The sequence below is a fragment of the Antechinus flavipes genome, chromosome 3 (assembly GCF_016432865.1).
Source record: "Antechinus flavipes isolate AdamAnt ecotype Samford, QLD, Australia chromosome 3, AdamAnt_v2, whole genome shotgun sequence".
Classification (NCBI taxonomy): Eukaryota; Metazoa; Chordata; class Mammalia; order Dasyuromorphia; family Dasyuridae; genus Antechinus; species Antechinus flavipes.
The window spans coordinates 381,116,643-381,136,475 of NC_067400.1; the positions used below are offsets into that span (position 1 = coordinate 381,116,643).

The 19,833-nt window shown below is 38.9% G+C and overlaps 1 protein-coding gene across 2 annotated transcripts in view; it reads right to left on the bottom strand.

The window, feature by feature from the left end:
- Positions 1 to 17,518, bottom strand: part of SCN3B (sodium voltage-gated channel beta subunit 3) — a 28,522-nt gene extending 11,004 nt beyond the window's left edge. For both annotated transcript variants that reach the window (XM_051985872.1, XM_051985873.1), the window contains exons 1-4: positions 16,416 to 17,518; positions 7,768 to 7,931; positions 5,678 to 5,903; positions 3,064 to 3,202 (exon numbers count right to left, since the gene is read on the bottom strand). In XM_051985872.1, the coding sequence (XP_051841832.1) occupies positions 3,064 to 3,202; positions 5,678 to 5,903; positions 7,768 to 7,931; positions 16,416 to 16,470 (584 nt within the window). In that variant the 5' untranslated portion in view covers positions 16,471 to 17,518. The remainder of the gene's footprint in view (positions 1 to 3,063; positions 3,203 to 5,677; positions 5,904 to 7,767; positions 7,932 to 16,415) is intronic.
- Between the last annotated feature and the right edge of the window lie 2,315 nt (positions 17,519 to 19,833).

The window sequence follows — 19,833 nt, forward strand, 5'->3', positions numbered from 1 at the left end:
GCCATTAGAGCACAGAGCTAATAGTTACCAAATGAGTCACTTACTAGAGATATAACCACCAGCAAGTCACTTCATCTCTCTGAGTCTCAATTTCCTCATTTGTAAAATGAAGGGATTGAACTAGGTAATCTTTAAGATCCTTTTGAATTTTAAAGGCCTATAATCTTAATTACCATATTCTAGTTGGCATTTTTCCAAACATGAGTTCGTCCATGCACATTGTCCCTTAAGATCATTTGGCCAATCCTCCTTGAGTGATCCAGTAGTGTTCCAAAGGGATTAATGGAAAAGAGTCAGAAGCTTGTCGCCCTTGTTTTGCAGATGGATAGATCACAACATCCATGAACTGTTAATTGATTATTCATGAAAGTTAAATGTATTGCTTAAAATCTAGATGAGGAGGAGCTTTCAAATTCTTAAAGTTATCATCAAGGAAAATAGATTAGAAAGCTACTAATTAACACTCTTGTTATCTTCTATCCTTTTTTAAAAAAAATATTATCCTCTATACTCATCTTCTATTCTCATGTATCTCTTTATACTCCTATACCCCTATCTCCTTTCAAATGTATCTAGGGGAAACCTTTTAAATGAAAAATTGTAATCACCTCTCTGAACTCAGAAAAGTTAAGAAAAAACAAATGCAGGTTAATATAGCAAATCTGAGACTGCAAGTTCATTTTCAGTGACTTATTTTAAGCTGATGCTTTGCATCATTCTGGAAAATAATGCCATCTCCAGCAGGGAATGAAGAATAGAGAATTTCTCAGAGTGGGTCACAATGGGAATCCTTGACCTCCAGTTCCCATTGAATCAGACCTTCTTTGTGTGGCTGCATTTTACTGGAATATCATGAAGCCTGATTATCCAACACATGCATATAAGTAGCCAAATCTATTGTGAAGTCCAATATTCACTGACTTCACAAAATCCATGTGATACTATCAATAATATCAATAGCTGATATTTATACAGAGCTTTAAAGTTCGCAAAGGATTTTACATAGGTTAACTCATTTGAGCCTCACCAAGAAAATTAAGCTTGGGAGGTAGGTACTATAATAGATCTTATCATACTCATTTAAAAGATGAATAAACAAGTTCAGAGGGTATAAGTGATTTTCAAAAGCATACAGCTACTGAGTGTCAGAGGTAGAAATTAAACCTTGGTTTCCTGTTTCCAGATTCAACACTCTTTATCAGTGGTTCTCAAACTTTTGTTTTCAGTATCTTTATCCTACTAAAAATTATTGAGGATCTCTCCAAAGCATTTTTGTTTATCTGGATTATATTTATAGACATTTACCATATTGGAAATAAAAACTATTTTTGAATTTGTAGACCCTCTAAAAGGATTTCAGAGATCCCCAGGATTCTCTAGACCATACTTTGAGAACCTCTGCTATACTATGCTATGATTTCTGGATTCAGGAAGACATGAAAATTCTACCTCTGACACAGCTGTTTGGCCTTCCACAAATCATGAAGTTTCTCTGAGTCTCTTTTCAGCAAAATTTGATTCTCACACCTATGAAACTTTGCCCTAAAAAAACAACACATATAAGAGATTGTAACATAAAATCTGTTTGATTCAATCAGCCCTAGAAGGCATGAAGTACAACAAAAAGAGTACCAATTCTAGTCAGAACCCTCAAGTCCCATCTCTGATACTGTTACCAATGTGCCATAGCAATGAATTTTCTTAGGGCTTAATTTCCACATCTGAAAAAGGATGGTGTTAATATAGTTGACTTGTGATGTTCCTTCCAGCTCTGGATTATGATCCTGTCTGGCTTTGCTTTAATAATATGAGGTCACTCTCAGGAGTTGAGGTGTTTTTAGCCTAAATCAAAGGTTCTTAACTTTTGGCTGTCTGATGAAGTGTATAGACTTTTTCTTAGAATAATATTTTAAAATGCACAAAATAAATAGGGTTACAAAGGAAATATATTGAAATAGATACCAAAGTTAAAAATTAGGTTCATGGACCCCAAGTTAAGATCCTTTGGTTCAAAGAACCCTTAAGAGGGAGTATGAGCTCTGTCTTGAAACATTTGATTATGATACTTGGCCCAGAAAGGGGAAAACTAGAATTAGAAGGTGGAAGGAGAAGTTACAGGGAAAGAGATATGAGCTCAGTGTAAGGAAGACCTTCACAACATTGAAAGCTGTTCAAAAATGAAATGGATTATCTCAAAGGACAGAGTTCCTTGTCCCCAGAGGCTTTCAAACAGAAGTTGGGTTATTATAAAGGAGAGTGATCTCCTAGATAAGGGTTGGACTACATGGCCTCTCCAAGGTCATTGCCAACTCTGAGATTTTGTGACTGAAATCATGAGATGGATGAGTTGTTTTCCCAGTCCTGGGACATGGAACTTAAGGCCTTCATTCAATCTTGAAAGAAATTGCATTTTTTTTAAAAATAAAAGAACAAATAAACAACAATTCTTTTGCACCATAAAAAGTAAATCTGGGAAGCTCATTATTCCAAAGGATGGCACTAGCACTAAGTTCACAATAAATTTAGATATATGCTTGGGATTGTAGCTCTAGGGCACCTTGTTAAGGAAAGTAAAAGATATTTAGGCATGTTCCTAAATATGAACAGATGGAGGGCAACTCTTCCTTCCCAACATCATTTTCTTTGGTGTCCCAGTCAGAATCAGAATGACCATAGATTTGGCCATATTTAGAGACTTCTGTTCTTATGCCTCCATTAGTGTGGATAATTGAGAGCTGACCGCATGTTCATTTGCTCTTAATTTTGCATGTAATGTCTATATCTTCACATTAATGTTGAAGTATTGAAGAAGGATCAGAATCAACTCTTTTCTCTCCCTATATTGTCGGGTTATGCCCCCCAAACAATTCCAAAACATATTTTTTTCTGGATTGTTTCAATCTGGAAAAATTAGATTTTTTTTTTTTTAAGGTTTGTCCAAGTTCAGTTACAATACAAAATTGAGCCTCCTGCTCTCAGGACAGAAAGCTAACACGTGGTTCTCCCAAGACACATTCGTGGTCCCCAATGAGAGGTGATGGGCTTGGGAATCAAAAGACTTACGCATTTTCTTGAGCCGCCTCCTCAGCCTTGGAGACTTTCCTGTAACAATAAATCATCTCGATGAGTAGCCACAAAGTGAGGAAGACCAGGAGGATGTACATCATGATCTCCGAGACTACCGAGGTGAAGTCCTCTCCAGCTAAGGAAGGCAGAAGATACCAGTGAATCCCACCCCTCTGACCTCAGAATTCTCAAAACAGTCTGGGGAAATAACCAGGGGAGGTGGGAGTCAGTTATACAGAGGCTGGTTTTAAGGACTACTTGGAAGGCAAGGGATGAACCCAGTCATGAAGATAAATACTAACCTACACATCCAGGGAGCCTGCAAGTGGTAAATTGGCCAATGAGGGCCAGACAAGAGTTATTAATAGAAATATCCTGTTTCTCCTGTCTATTCTCTTTACTTGTGTAGTTGCTGTTTTTAAAGACCTTAGCTTTACTTGTATTAAAATGATGGACGCTGAAGGCAGGACCATGGCTACTAAAGTAATTGTTATCCATGTTTGGATGCTGTATTTTCTGGGCCTCTGACAATAATAGGATCATAGAGTTGTTAGTGACTTTAGAGTGTTCCCAATCTCACTCCCCTCATCTTACGATTAAAGAAATTGAGACACATAAAGGGAATTGACTTGCTTGATATAACACAAGTAGAACTGGGAATTCAAGTCTTCTGGCTCTATAGTCAGTATTTTTTCCACTACCCTAAGCATTTTTCTCCCATTTTTCAAGACCACTTAATTGTGAATCCCTATTTATCAACTGGGCAGAGATTTAGGCTACACTGCCTCCAGGGATTCTTCCCTCCCAGGAACTCATGATCACTTCTGGCACTGTGGATCCCAAGGAAAGACTAAAGGACAGGGGAAGAAAAAGGAAAGGAGAGACAGTTTGTAAGTATGGAGCCCATTTGATCAATGAGGGTACAATAAGTGTCTGAATTATATCTGAAGGGGGAGAACAGACTTTTCAGCTCTTGTGATTCTAGAACTGAGTACTTTTCTCAGACTTTTGTCTGTTTGAATATATGCTCGGGGTCAGAATGATTCCTTCCACATTTGGGTCTCCAGAAGGATTTTCAGGAGAGAGGAACCAAAAAAAAGCAGGAGGCTGAGATTAGCTATCCATGAGACTCACTATTCCAGCATTTTTGCCATGACACCAGCAGAGGGAGCTGATTAGCCCTCCCCGGAAAGATAAAATATGTGTTAAAGATATGGAAAAGAAACCTGGTACCTCTTGGATCAGTCAGACTGTAATTTTGCTTTTCATGTGTCTGTCTCCCCATCTCTCTCAAATCCACTCATTGGCAAGGACCACTGCTCAATTCAGGAAAGTGTAAAATTCTAAATAACTTTTAGCATAATGGAAGAAGCATTGAACCTAGAATTCTGACACCCTAGTTCCCATTCAGGCTCTGATACTTGGGGCTTATAATCAAGGACATGTCACATGATCTCACTTTCCTTATCTATCAAATGTTGATAAATAGCACTTATACAGGATTACTGTAAGGAAGGTGATTTGTAACCCTTAAAGGGCTCTGTAAAGTTATTATTATTATTATTATTATCAGCAGAGAAAGTGGCAGACTCAGAGAGTCAGGATTGTTGAATTTTATTTCTAGATGCAGTCCTGAGATTACATGCATTGATCCTTTCATTCTACCTTCACATTCCTTATTCCCTCATCATTCTATTTCTGCATTAACAGGCAATGATAACACTAGAGGAGATTAAGAATAGGCCATCTCAGACAAACTAAAGGAAAAGGAATTGTGATTTAGTCTAGAAAAGAGAGGAATGAGAGGGACCTGCATATCAATGCTCTGGTTAAGTGAAGGCATGTTTTTTTTTTTTTTTAAATGACTATGAGAAATAGTTCTTTGTTTCCATGTGGGACAGGAGGACACATAGTGAAAGAGGTTTGAGTTAGACTATTGGAAGAACTTATTAGCTAAAAGAAGTGCATATATATATATATATATATATATGTATGTATGTATAAAAGAAGTATGTATAAATGGCAATGTATTACTAAGGGAAGTTGTAGAAGGAGGTTGTATTTTTAAAGAAAGACTAAGGAGCCATTACTCTGGTAATGATTTACACACCTGCCTAGAGTCCCTGAAGAGGGACCAAATGGCTTCTTAAATATACATTCCTAGCCTCCAAAATTAATGATCCAAAAGAAAGAGGGGATTGCAACGTGAAGGTCTTGGGAATCCTAGAAGAATGATGATTTTAATAGTTACCAAGAAATTGCTATTTTGGTTTGTACTCAAACTAATGACTGATCATCTTTCTTTTCTGAAGATATGAGCCTAGGGAATGGGCTACGATCAATCTATATCTAACCTTCCAGCTGGCAGCTTCCCCTTTCTTGGCAGAAGATGGAAGGAGGCAAGGCAGTAAGTAGTAAGGGGAAGGATCAGAGAGCCAATTCTATCTATAGCTGGAGAATGGACCATTGAAGAAAGCTGGCATACTAGTTATATTTTTAGATAATTCTCTTTTTTATTTTTTAAGCTGTTCATAGACTTTCATGAACTGGGATCCCACCTGCTGCCTCTGGAGAAAAGATCTCCTTTGGAAGACCCGTGCTCTGACTTTACCTTCCTCGGTGACTTTGAGGGGGATGAGTCTTGTGGTCTTCACAAAGGGCCGGTGTGAATCAAATTCAAACTCGCGGGAGACATTGCAGGTGTAGATACCAGAGTCATTCAGTGTGACATTGAGCACAGTGAGGGAGACATCTTGCAGGTCTTTGCTCCCATTCCACTGCAGGCGGCCTTGGAAGGGGCTCTCAGCTTCCCGTTTACCATTCCGGTACTCGTAGATCTGAAATCAAAGAGACAGAAGGAGGAGAGAGGTCCAGAGGGGACAGACACGGGGTGAGGAAAAGGTCATGAAGGGAAAAGATGTAGATGAGTAAAGGAGAAATGGATGACAAGGAAAAGGAGAAGATAGAGGGGAAGAAAAGAAGTATAGAGGAATAGAATAAAGGTAAGTAGAAAAAAGGCAGTGGGAGAGGGAAGAGGACAAAGGAAGAAATTGGAAGGAAAAGACCAGAAGTTGGGGATGCAGAAGGGGAATGAAGTCTGAGGAAAGGGAGGGATTAGAAAAAAAGGGGCACAAGACTATAGATTCAGAGTTGCAAAGAATCTTTGAAATTCTCTAGTGCAATTCTGTGATTTTAAAGGGAAAAAAAGACTGAGGCTCAAAGAGGTTACGTAACATTCAAAGTCATACAAATATTAAGCAGCAGAGCCAGAATTTAAACCCATTTTTTTGGATTTAAGTGGATTTCAAATCTGTCACTTTTCCATTGTGTCATCCTGGCCTCTCTAGTGGTGAAAGGAAAAAAGTTGGGGACATAAAAAGTGTATGGCAAATATGGCTGGATGGATAGGAAGAGATAAAGACCAAGAAAGTTTTGACAGAATTCAGAATTGGAAAGACAAGAACCATCTGGTCCAATCTGAACCAGAATCCATTGGACAATTGCTCACTCAGCTTGCACTTGATCTTTCTTTAGTAATAAGCTCTTCTGTAGCCCCTTTAGGGGTCCCTGAGCTTTATAATGTAACTCTTTGACTATCAAAGCTGATCCTCTATGCAAGAGGATGTGGGATAGGCCAAGGGTAATCCTGCCTCTGTTTCTAGCAAGCTGTGACTTTTTCTCTAAAAAAGAACTGATTTAGATAGTCTTCCAACTTCAACATACTAGAAGTCTAAATAGAGAAGACTGGGATCTGAATTACAACAAACTGCAATGGTTGAGAATGACCATAATAGTAGGTATTTATGTAACACTAGCTAAATGCTTTAGGTAATGTATTCCAGTTTTGCAGATGTGGAAACTGAAGCTGAAAGAAATTAAATAGTTTGCTCAAGGTCACCCAGCTAGTAAATGTCTGAGGCAGGATTTGAATTCATGGCCCCAAATCATAGTTCCAAATCCAACATACTACCAAATGTGGCACTTCGCCTCTCTTGGAGCAAATTGATTATAGATCCCACATGTAGTTTTGGTAATAAGAAACAAGCTGATTGGCAATGGGAAAAGGAGAATAGAAAAAAAAAAGAACCTCTGCACTAGAAGAGGTCTTTAAAAGACATTTAGTTTGTCGCCATGTCATACAAATGAGAATCCATCTTTTTAGGATCTCAAGTTCTAGAGAGGAAGGGCAGTGGGAGGAGGCAAAATTTAAAAAAAATTAAAATTCTGCTTGTTAGGGGGAAAAGAAGGAGCAGAGGCTTTTGTGGAGAGGAAGTATGGTGTAGGAGAGTGCATGTTGGAGTTGGAGATAGAAGACCTTTATCAAAGGTTCAAGTTTTGGCTCTGATATTTAACACCTAAGTAAGCCTTTTTGGTCCTACTGTTTCTATTTGGAAAATTTAAATATTTGAAGTAACTACATAGCTAAATTATTGTGAAGCTTATAAACACTTAAGTCATTATGACCATGGAGGAAAGTGAACCTATGAACTAAAGATGAAGCTTGGGAATTCACTATGGATTTCAAGGATCCATGCTACTCATCACCCCAGGACCTCGAGATCTTATTGCCTACAATGCCTTTCTCTGAGGCTAAACTGGACCAAAGCTGTCAATTAGCCACAGAAGGAAAGCTGAGTAAACAGAAGTGTCTTTTCTCCAGAAGTCAGCAAAAATAACAGAAGAGCCAGTGGCTCTACATACAAGGAAATCTTTACCGCCCTCCGGCCTGTAAAACCACTCCACCACAGTATTGGCTGTCACTTCTTCCCTCTTCATGCAGGAGATGCACCGGAGTTTCATATGTTTGCCCTGGACTGCTTCTGTCTCAGAAGGGACTTCCACGCAGACTGGAAAGCAAACATGGACTGGAGAGCGAGATGGAGCAGGGTATTTTGGGGGTCAGGTAGAAGAGAAGCATTGGGAAGGGAGACCAGAGAAGAGGGGAGGGAGAGAATAGAGAGATAAAGAACACAAAATTATGAAAAAAAAAAAAAGCCTGGGGGAAATAGGAGAGATACAAAGACAACCACAATATTCAACAAAATATTAAACTACTCATTATGTGCAGAGCATGATGCTAAGTGCAGGGCAGATAAAATTATATATAACTGCATCTTTGATCTCTGTCCTGGTAGTGTTCATTATCTCTGATACAAAAAATAGTTATAATAAAAAAGCTCTTAATCTTTCCTCACTTTGGAGAGGCCTCTCTTACAACTGAGTTTCTGCTAGATACAGCAAGGGTCTTCTGTATATCTAATGAGATTTACAAAGTACTAAAGTCACAACTACCCTCTAAGTATGAGTTTTACTAAAATATTATTACATTTTTACAGATAAGGAAGCTGAGGGTCAAAAAGGCAAAATAACTTTGCCTTTACTTTATACTTTAGAGGGAAGTTTGGTAGAACAAAAAATGGGAAAAGAATTCTAGCTGAAGGACACAGAGAAAGAGAAAGAAAACATAGAGAAGATTTAGAGTTTGGGAATTCTGAAGGATGTCAGAGATGGAAATTTGGGAGGATTCAAGAAGTTAAAGGGAGACTGGAAGTTAAAGAAGAACCAGAGCTAAAGCATAAAGACTCTAACAGGAAAAAGTTTCAAGAAGAAAGAGATTTGCATTGAAAGGGAAAAAAAGAGCAAAGAGGAGAAGAGAGAGAAAGAGTTCTGTAGGAAAAGAATGAAAAACAGAAGTCCATCAGTCAAGGGAAAAGAACTAAGCTATGGCTCTCAATGAGCTCAGACTGAATGGTATTTGCCTTTTTGCACTGGCTAAGTGATTGTCACTTTTGGTCAAAGACGGCCTGGTCTCCCTACAGAAAAGAAGGTAAAAGTTCACCTCAGAAAAATACTTCTTCACATCTCAGGCTATCAGGGAAAATGAAACATTTCTTTTAAAAAGTGACTTTGCCTCTGACCCTGTTTCCCTTTCCTTTACTCTCTTCTGCCATCTTCCATCTCTCCATGCTAACCTTGATGGACAGATGGAAGATGAGTATCCTAACTTGCACGAAAAGGTGCAAAATGGCAGAATATAATAAAAAGGAAGGCTAGAAAGGAAGTTTGAAGATGTATGAAGGGAGAGACTACTAAGATCACAATGTAGTTGCTATTTGAAATCTGTTGTTTTTTTTTTTGGTCGTGAATGCAAAGAAGTTCCCAAGACTTGTCAGATTGGATGACTATGGTGATTAACATGGGTACAGATATTACAGAAGAAATTCATAAAGCATTGCTATATACTAAATTTCAGGCAAAAAAATTAGGACTCGATCACCATAAGTGGTATTAAGTAAAGGTAAAGATTTCAGAAAGAAAGATAGATTTGGGAAATGAATAACTAGTTTAAAAGATGGTGTCTTTACCATGGGATTTAAACTTCTGTTCCATGGTTTAAAATATAGAAATGATGTACATCTGGGCAAAGATGAAATAGATCTAATAAGAGTCATTCAGAATATTCCCCCTACTTCAAATTAATTAAAAGGAACTATACTGAAAAGGAAGTTGGAAAAATAATAATGCTGATATATACATACATATATTTATTATAAATTTGTATATATTTAATATAGTCTCATTTTTAAGGGCAGCAGTTGCGGTTAAGTGACTTGCTCAGGGGAATATAACGAGCAAGTATCTGAGGCTGGATTTGAACTCTTTTTATTGTGTCATCTAGCTGCCCCTTTAAACATTTTTTGTCTATTTTTGTCTATTTGTTCACTGAGTTAGATGCCATGGATTTTGCAGCCCATCTATGCCTGCCCATTCTACATTACTCTCATATATCTTTACATATATCTACTGCAGGGGATCTGTAGAATTTATTAAAGGTGTTTCTCTTGTTCTGATAATTTTGTTGATTGCAATGGAACATGTAGGCTGCCTATTGGTTTTTGTGCCCTCTTGCTATATGGACAACCCATCTTTTTTATGGTTAAACATTTCTCTGATTATGCTATTTTACCCATATAATTTCACTTTGGTCAGGTGTTGCAGTATGCTCCAACTCACTGAATGATTTTTTATTATCCTTTGGATTATTTCAATTTCAATTCTTTGGAGAATGCAGTGTTCCATGATTCATAACAATGCAATACCACCAAAATATCAGCATTAAAAGATGAGGGTGAAATTTGAGGTCATTTTAACAAAAGGCAATACAATTTCCCCAAAGTAATTCAACCTGTTTTCCTCTTCCTATCCAGTTTTGGATTGAGTTAGTTCTCTTTTTGCAATGTTTGCTTAGACTATATGGTTGAATTCTATAGCTTATCCTTTCAACTAAATGTAGTTTGTGCATTCTTCATTCACTTTGTTAATCCTGTGTAGTCAGGCTCAAGTATTTCAGTGATTATGTATCTCATTTTTGCCAAACATTTAAAATTTTATTTAATAATAATTAATTATTGTTTTGAGTCATATACTGAGTTAAACATCATCAATTAACTTTGCCACACTTTAGATAGTATATTATATCATCTTTTCATAAAATCGACTGGTTCCTTAAATAACTTCATTCTTAAGTGAAAATTTCCCTAATGTACAAGGAAATTGAATTACCAACATACCTGCACTTAGTAGTTGCTTAATAAATCCTTATTGACTGATTAAATCACATGGATTCTCTATATGGGACACTGCTGCAGTGGATAAAGTATTTGGATCTTAATTGGCTCAGTAAAGTTTTCATGGAAGAGGTGAGTTTTAAAAGCAGTCTTGACCCTGTTTTTGGAACAAGATCAAGATTGTGTGGAGGCTGAATTTGGTAACAAGGTGTTCATGAAATCAGAGAATCTGAGAGTTGATGGGGGAAACTCAGAAGTCATTCAGTTCAACCATAGCTGAAACATTTCTTCTCCCTACTGCCTTCCTATTACAATATAATCTAGTTGCCTTTTTTGGAAGCCCATTCCATTTCTGTAATGTTAGTTGTTAGCACAAAGAGAATAATTGTAAGACTCAGGAAATTAATAAGTAAACAGTTGGTCAGTTTAATGATGATGTGTTCAAAATGGAAACAGTGATATGTATCACAGAATGTAAAATTGTTTTTCATTCCATCTTTTCTTTGACTAATGCAGCATACACTCCTGAGTCACTCTCCCAATCCCTCCTTCATTGGTAGGTCAGTACCCCCAAAAGATAGCCACATTTCCTCTCTTGCTTAGAGAAGACCTTGAGGGATTAGAGGTGGCTTTGCACTGCCATAGTTCCTAAGTCCCCTACTCATGTGTTTCCCCAGTTAGGAGATATCAATTAGTCTTCCAAATTTAATTATCTTTTTAGATATTTGCTAGAACAACATCTTTGATACTTCCCAAAAATCTTTGTCACATTTTTCTATTCATTCAGAGATCATGTTAGAATGGACTCAAGCTTAGAGCCTATATATTTAAAAGAGTTGCTGTAAATCCCAGTTGCTATAAATCCTTTTGCTGTCATATTCAAAATATTCCCTTTAGGTACAGAATAACTTTTCTACCATGATCCTGGTACAATCTTCAATCCTCATGCAAACACTGCTGACAGCTGTTGCTAGAGGGATTGCTATAATTCTGATGAAAAGTCTAAATCTAATGGTCATCTAAAGTTCTCTTCTGGCTAAGTGTTGGGGGTGGGGACAAAGACTACCAAGATCAAGGCTAACACTGGGTCTCTTCTCTTATTCACCCACTGATTCCTTCTTTTGGGATTCTCACTTGGATCTTTACTCACTTGAATCTCTCAGTTTCAAATTGGCTCAATATTTTATAGACAACCCATGGAAGAAAACCAAGTTTTCTCATACAATCCAAATATATATTTTCTGCACACTCCACTTCATCTAAATGCTTTCAAAGCTTCTAAAAGCTTTCAAAGATTTTTAAACTGATTAAAGACTTTATTCTCTCTTAAAGCCAAAGATTGATTGGTTCAATCAGTTAAGGTATCAAGAGCATAGAATTTTGATGCTTAATTAACATTGTCTAGGTCAGCAATTCTTAACCTGGATTCCCAAAACTTATTTTTATAAAAAAAATTGATAACTGTGTTTTAATATAATTAGTTTCTTTTCTGCTCCTTTTACTTTATTTTATATATTTGAAAACATCAAGCTTAATTGTAAACAAAACAAATTTCTCTGTTTCTCTTCTCTAGCTTTAACTCAAGCTGGATATGTAGAATCAGATGAAAGACTGGGTTAGAAACTTTACTCATTCAACGAAAATATGTCAAGTGCTTGTTTAATAAGATAGGTAAATAATAAAGGGCATTGTTCTAGGCATCAGCAGAAACTGAAGGTTTAGAAAAGACATTGTGAATGATCTAACAGAGTTTTTCACTTTCAACTATTCACTTTCTGTCTGTCTGTCTCTCTGTGTCTGTTTCTATCTGTCTCTTTCTCCTTGTCTCTCTCTTTCTGGCATACTTCCCCTATTCTGTTTATCATTTACACCCCTACTTTACAGAATATTCATTGTTCTTGTCCATATACTTCTTATGTCTTCCCACATAGACTGTCCTGTTCTTCACACCCATTTGAGGGGAACACTGAGCCACTATCCCTTTGGTATCCCTTCATTACATCCAGTACTAATCTGTATACATTATATGTATTTAAGCCAAGCTATGGACCTCACTTAGTCTAAACAGAAATAAATTTGAAATCAGAGAATCTGATTTTGAATCCTGGCTTGTCTTACATTCTGCATTTCCTCATCTGCAAAATTCTGGGTGACCTCCATATTTCCTTCTTCATCTAAACCCTATGAGTTTTTGAGTGAGTGACCTTGAACAAATCAATTGACCTTGAACAAATCACTTGACCTTGAACAAATCACTTGACTCCTGCTGCCTTAAGTTTCAGTGTTGAAATCTTTGATTTGTTTGAAACTTTGCTTTACAGCCTTCTCCTTCTGCCTCTAGGGTCCCCTCCTTCCATTAGTGAGTCTCTCTTGGAACCAACATTTTGACAAAGGGCCCAGACCAGGCATGCTTTGCTCTGTGGGTTTTTCTACCATGTTCCCTTGCATGTACCTTATCTCTACTCTGTCAACTTGATTTTATGGGCAGTCTTTTCTTTATTAGAATGTAAGTTTCTTGAGGGCAAAGACTTTTTTTCTTTCATTTGTATTTCTATCCCCAGAACTTAGCACAGTATCTGGAACATAGCGCTTAATAAAAGCTTGTTGATTCTCCTAGTCACTAAAGTCCCAAGCAGGGAGGAAAATGCCATATGAATGCTATTGGTTCAAGTCATTTTATGAAGATACCAAACTAGCCTTAAAAATAGTGTATGATTTCCTGTATAGCACCCCCAAAATATCTATCTATATTTTTCATAGTACTGATTCCTTTAGGGTTTAATATTAAAAGTCCTATTAAAATGCAAATATTACACAGAATTGGTAAAAATCTTATTATCACTGAATTTTTAAACCATCATACATTACAGCATGAATTAGTAAATCGAATGAGAAATAAAAGGTAATCACTTGCTTTTTATCTTCTGATTGTGTGCCTTTTAATTGGCTGTCCCTCTCTTCTCACTTCCTCCTGCTGGTTTCCTTAGCTTTCAAGTCTGAGCTCAAATTCCACATTTTTTCAGGCTTTTCAAAGTCTTTCTCACTGCTAGTGCTTTCTCTGTGAGATACCCTTCCATTTATGTGTGTGTGTGTGTGTGTGTGTGTGTGTGTGTGTGTGTATAAACTTTTGCAAGTTGTCTCTTTCATTAGAATATAAGCTCCTTGGGGGCAACTAGGTGGCACAGTGGATAGAACCCAGACCTTGATGTCAGAAGGACCTGAGTTCAAATGTGACCTTATACACTTAATTCTTACTAGCTGTGTGACTCTGGGCAAGTCACTTAAACTGAAAGTGTCTTCTCCCTCCTCCCCTCCCCCAAAAGAACAAAGAATATAAGTTCTTTTGAGGGCAGGGACCAATTTTTATTTACTTATTTTTTTTGCCTTTCTCCCCCGTATTCAGCACAGAACCTGTTTTTTTTTAAAGCACTTACTAAATATTTTGTTTACTGGCATAATAATAAATACTGGCAGTTGAAAGAGCACTAGAGTAAGAGTAAAGACCAAATTCTGGTTCTGACTCTGCCACTAATTAATTGTCCTTGGCAAGACAGCTCATCTCCTTAATCCACAGTTTTTTCAACTATAAAATTAGATGTAGACAATTTCTAAGGACCATTCTAATATCCTAAGATTCTGAGGTATCCAGTTCTATTGCCTCACATGACCATGAAGGGATGAAATATAAGGCAGATCTGTTTCAATGGAAAGAGATTAAAAGAAAAGGTTCAGAGGATGGACTAATGCCTGGGATGACAGGCCTATGTAAGGGGCTGTTTTGAGGCTTATGGGCAGCCAGATGGAAATCTGGGACTGCCAAGGTCCTAAAAGTGAAAGGGTCAACAAAGTAGAGGAGGAAGAATGAAGAGTGGAATTCAATAAACATCTGCTTGTTTTGCGATTTTATCAGAGGCTGGAAGAAATTATGCCTGATAAAGGATCCCTTTTTCTTCACAGAAACATGTAGCAAATTAAAGAAAGGGCTTTTCCCCATTTACATTAAGGCTTTTTTGAAGCCAATTGGGGAAGGGGCCACTCTTCTCATCCAAGGAGACAACCCTCCTCCTTCTGGAGCTCATATGCAAATGAAATGAAATGTCTGAGGTGAGGCTTTCACTGAGATCCTGCAGCCAGGATTTCCCCAAACCACACCTCCCCAGTACTTCAGTTTGGTAAATTAACATACAGTTTACAAGGCAGAAAAATGCTTTGACTCGGAGGGAATAGAGATGGTTGTAGAAAGCATATTTGCTCCACAGAGGTTTTCTTCCCAGCATGTAGCTCTTCCAGCAACAGCTAGCATTTTTCATTGTGTCCAACCTCCCTTTTGAAGTCCTAATATCCCCAAACAAATTCCCAGTCTTAAGCCATCAAGGTAGGTGAGATCATCAGCAGCCTATTGTGTCTGTTCCGTCTCTAGTCTTAGGTCTATTCTACTGGGGATAGATGGCAGTGCGCCTGCCCTCTGGGCTGGCTCTGATTCTGCCTTCTCCTCTTGCCCAGACTGTTTCCTCTCTGCCTCATCAAGCATTGTGTTCAAAAGAAAACTCAGCTCTGCCTTAGCTCACATGAGCAGCCAGATAGTGCTGGCAGGCAGGGTCACCACTGGAGACCTGACAAAGAAATTCAGAAGCAGAGAGGCTATTCCTGTCAGCATGTCAGCCACGGCTACAGGCAGATTCAGCTTCATGTCATTCAGGGAAACACAGTCCAACATACCTGCTTTTAGCACAAGGGAATAGTTTTATCCATATACAGCAATCTGCTCATGATCATTTCTAATTCAGGGAAATGACAGCATAAATAAACTAAACAACATGCTATCTAATGATTGTTCCTGTTTTGCTTAATAATTTGAGGCACCCATGCAGAGAGGCACATTTAGATAAGCAACAACACATCTTTAGATACAGTTAATTCCAAGCTCAATCCAGACTCTTTTCTGGATCAGTCCTAGAACTGATTATTTAGCATTCCACTGGGGGTTAGAAAGAGGCTCGGGAAAATTGTGAAGGCCACCACAGAATCTCAGAATGGACAGTTGTGATTTGACTATTTAATTTTATAATGTTTTAACGCAAACTCTATTGACTACAAAGACTCTAGAAACTCATCTTCAGTCGTTCAGGAAAATAAATACTATTTTACATTTTTTCCTGTGTCTTTAACACCTATAACAAAAATATCTTTTTCACCATTTCTCTCAGCCTTCCTTAGAAGTAAGCAGCTGCCTCAATGGATGGTGTCTTTTCAACGACTGCATTCATATGCCATATACATATAGACCACACATATGCATGTATATACATACATAATAGAGTAGATAAACATACAGACTGAATGCAATATTTATCCAAATGAACAGGAATCATCCATTGATGATAATAAACACACACATTTTTAAAAAATAGATATGTAAATTTGACTATCCAGTCACATTTCCGCAAGGATTAGCTATTTATTAGGGAAGGGGTAGTTGTTAAATTACCATCAATAATGTGATTTAGGTAATGGACATGGTTTTTATCTTTCCAGAGAGGAAAAGAACACTCTCCTAGAATGATAAAGGCATTGAGAGGCAATGGAAACCCACTAATGGAGAGTGAAAAAAAGAAGCCTCCATCCCCCATCCTCAAGAACGAGGACTTCTCCATCTGGCAGAGAAACATAAACGGGGCTCAGTCAATATATACTGGTATCATTAATATTATTAACACTTGTTATTATTGTCAGTGTTATTACGGTTATCTGTGTCTGGCACGGCGGGGGGCCGATACTTACCCCAGCAGATGAGCATTAGGGAAGCCAGAGAAAACAAGCTGCCGAGAGCAGGCATCTTTCTCAGACTCCGGCCTGATCCAATGTTTCTCTCCGATAAGGACTGCACCCCTTCTTTCGAGGAAACCTCCAAGGATGAACTGCCTTAGGAGAAAAGCTCACACAGTCGGATTGTCCACGGCACTTTTTGCAGGTGGCTTTCAACACGTTGGTTCCGTTGCTTTTCAAAGGCAGCAAGCAGCCCTTTTGCCTCCGCCTCCCCCCCAAATCCTCCCGCCCCCTCGGGGATTGATCCTTACTTCTAAGGAGTGGTTCAGCACACCGGAGTTTGTCTCTGGGTCCGGCTAATAAGACCTAGTTCAGAACCGCGGACAGTACCTCCGCACCTCCTCCTGAACGCCAGTCTCGGTTCGCTGCCGAGTCTCTTTTTTTCCTCTCTAGGCTTAGCCTCGGAGCTCAGCATATAGGCGGGAATGCTCCATGCTTTCCGATGACATCTCCCCACGATACACCTCCCTGCTCCGACCGGGCTCGTCGGCACCCCGGGAGCTCCAGTTTCATCTGCCTGGCCCAGAGGGTCTCGCGGGAGGGCTTCGGAGCGGCGTCCCTCGAAGACACCGAGGCTGCTCGTCGGAGCTGGAGATTTCTCTCCTGTCTGTCCGTCTGGTTCTTTAATCCCCAGGAGGTTCTCAGAGGCTGGGCTCGAGGAGGAAGCTCAGGGCTCCGCCGGGGATCGGCGAGAAGGGAGGAGAGGTGGGCGGGGCCGGCCGAGGGAAAGCATCCACGCCGCCCCGGGTCTTCTCTCCCTGACGGTGTTGGATGACCCCTGGTGACAGGTAGTCGGAAGGGCTGCCCAGTTCCGAGCTCCCCTAATCCTGGAGTAGTCACTCAGCCTTGACATGCGCAGGCAGCTCCCCCGCCCCCACTGCCTCCCTGGGCCCACCCCCCTCTTTGCACTCCCCACACCCAGAGAGATTGCCACTCCTACAGCGGAGTACACCAATGGAGCTCTCTCCTTCCCCTCCTCCAACCCAAGGCCAGGGGGCGGGGAACACCTTTCATCCAGACAATTTTCCCGCTATCTCTCTTCCTTTTCTCCCCATCAGTCCACCACACCCTCCTCATCGCGCGCGCGCGCGCGCGCGCACACACACACACACACACACACACACACACACAATTCAGACAAACCCACATTTGCACTCATGCACACATTTACTTTCTTTGCTGAAAAAAAAAAACCCAGAAAGCTTCTTGTGGCAAATGATGTCACCTTCAATGTATACAACACATAGTTTCCCTTCCCCCACACCTCTTTTTTGTTTTCATCTTTTCTTGGCTAATTGATTTTAATCACATTAAGATTTATTTAAGAACATTTCTGCTTTGGAGGCAGAGGGAGAGCACCTGTTCCAATGTTCACTGATCCAAACAAGCTCAAAGGTGGTGCTGAATATGGGAGTGAAAGATAGAGGGGAATTCCATTCTCTTCCTCCTCTTCCCCTGCTCCACAGTCTTCTTTCTCCAGTCTTTTCTCAATTTTCATCACAAAAAAGACTACTGTGGTGTTATGAAAATTATGTGGTGTTATCTTCCCACTATGAGCTACTCCTAGATTGAAGCAACTGTTTTCTTCTTCTCTTCTCTTCTCTTCTCTTCTCTTCTCTTCTCTTCTCTTCTCTTCTCTTCTCTTCTCTTCTCTTCTCTTCTCTTCTCTTCTCTTCTCTCTCTCTTCTCTTTTTCTTTCTCTCTTTGTCTGTCTGTCTCTGTCTGTCTGTCTCTCTCTCCCTCTCTCGTCTCTCTTTTTGTCTCTGTTTCTCTTTTCCTTCTTCCCTTCCTCCTTCTCTGTCTGCCTCTCTCTCTCTGTCTCTGTCTCTGTCTCTGTCTCTGTCTCTGTCTCTCTCTCTCTCTTCTCTCTTCTCTCTTCTCTCTCTCTGTCTCTCTCTGAATCTGTCTTTCTCTCAACCCACAGAGAGAAATCTGAATTTTCAAAGTTAGTTCCAAATCTTGGCTGACATAACATATCTAAGATGTGTGGAATCAGAGCTGGAAACTGATGTAGGAGTTTCTCTTCTTCCTTCATTCCTTTAGCTCCTTTTCTAAATGGAGAAAAAGCAGAGGAAGCTTATCATTAATGTTCTCAAAAAGGCATGGAAGTTGTTGAAGTAGCCTCAAGAAATTGTCTTTACTAATACTCCATTAATAGGTCCTACCACAATGGAATATCCATAGGATCTAATCTTCCTTGGCTGTTAGCCATTGGGCCAAAGATGCTATGTTCCCCATTGAGTAATCATAACATTACAGAATCACAAATTCTTAGAACTGGAATGAAATCTACTTGCTCACCTAGTAGATTTAAACTCTGCGGAGCAGAATACCTTCCTCCCTTCAGGATGTTGACTTTGTAATGACACTGCTTGATATCTTATTACACATATTACCATCTGTGTCATTCTGTGTCAATCACTTAATCCTTCTTGATCTCAGTCTGCTCAGCTGTAAAATGACAATAATAAAAGCACTTACTACACAGGATTGATGTGAGAATCAAATGAAATAATATGTAAATTTTGCAAACTTTATTTTTCTGACTGGTAGAAAGTTTTCCTTATATTGACCTTAAGTGTGCCTCCCTCTAATTTTTAACTATTGTTTGTAAACAGCCCCCTTCCGGGAACAACACAGATTATTTACTTTCTCCGATCCATGACAATCCTTCCAATATTTGAAGATAGTTGTTCTTGTTGAGTTGTTTCAGTCATGTCCAACTCTCACTGTTCCCATTTAAGATTTTCTTGGCAAAGATACTGGAGTGATGTGACTTTTTCTTTCTTCAGTTTATTTTACAGATGAGGAAACTGAGGCAGACAGAGATTAAATGACTCACGTCATGTCACACAGCCAGTAAATATCTGAGATGAGTCTTCCTGAATCAGGGATCAACCTCTGTCCACTTCTGTCACTTAGCTGTCCCTGAAGATAAATTTCATTCTTTACAAATCTGCTCTGTCCTGGCTAAAGATCCCAAACTTTTGAAATTGTTCCCATGAGAGATTGTCTATACCTATCCTCTCCTGTCTTTCCCCTTGTACTCTTCCATTCTTGTCATTCTTCTTTGAACTCACTCTAATTTGTTATCCCTTCCAAAGTGTGGCATTTAATACTGTATAAAATATACTATATGTTGTCTGGCCAATACAGAATATAACAGGATTATTACTTCTTTTGTTCTAGATACTAAGGTGACTCTAATATTTTTTGAAATCATATAATCCTTTTGTATATTGCTGAGCTTGTGTAAAGCTGAATTATTAAGTCCTTTTCATTAGGACTGTTGACTTAACTGATGTCCAGTAAGATCTTTCCTATTTTTCATTGAAGTAATTGATGTAAGAGGATTTCACATTTATGCCTGTTA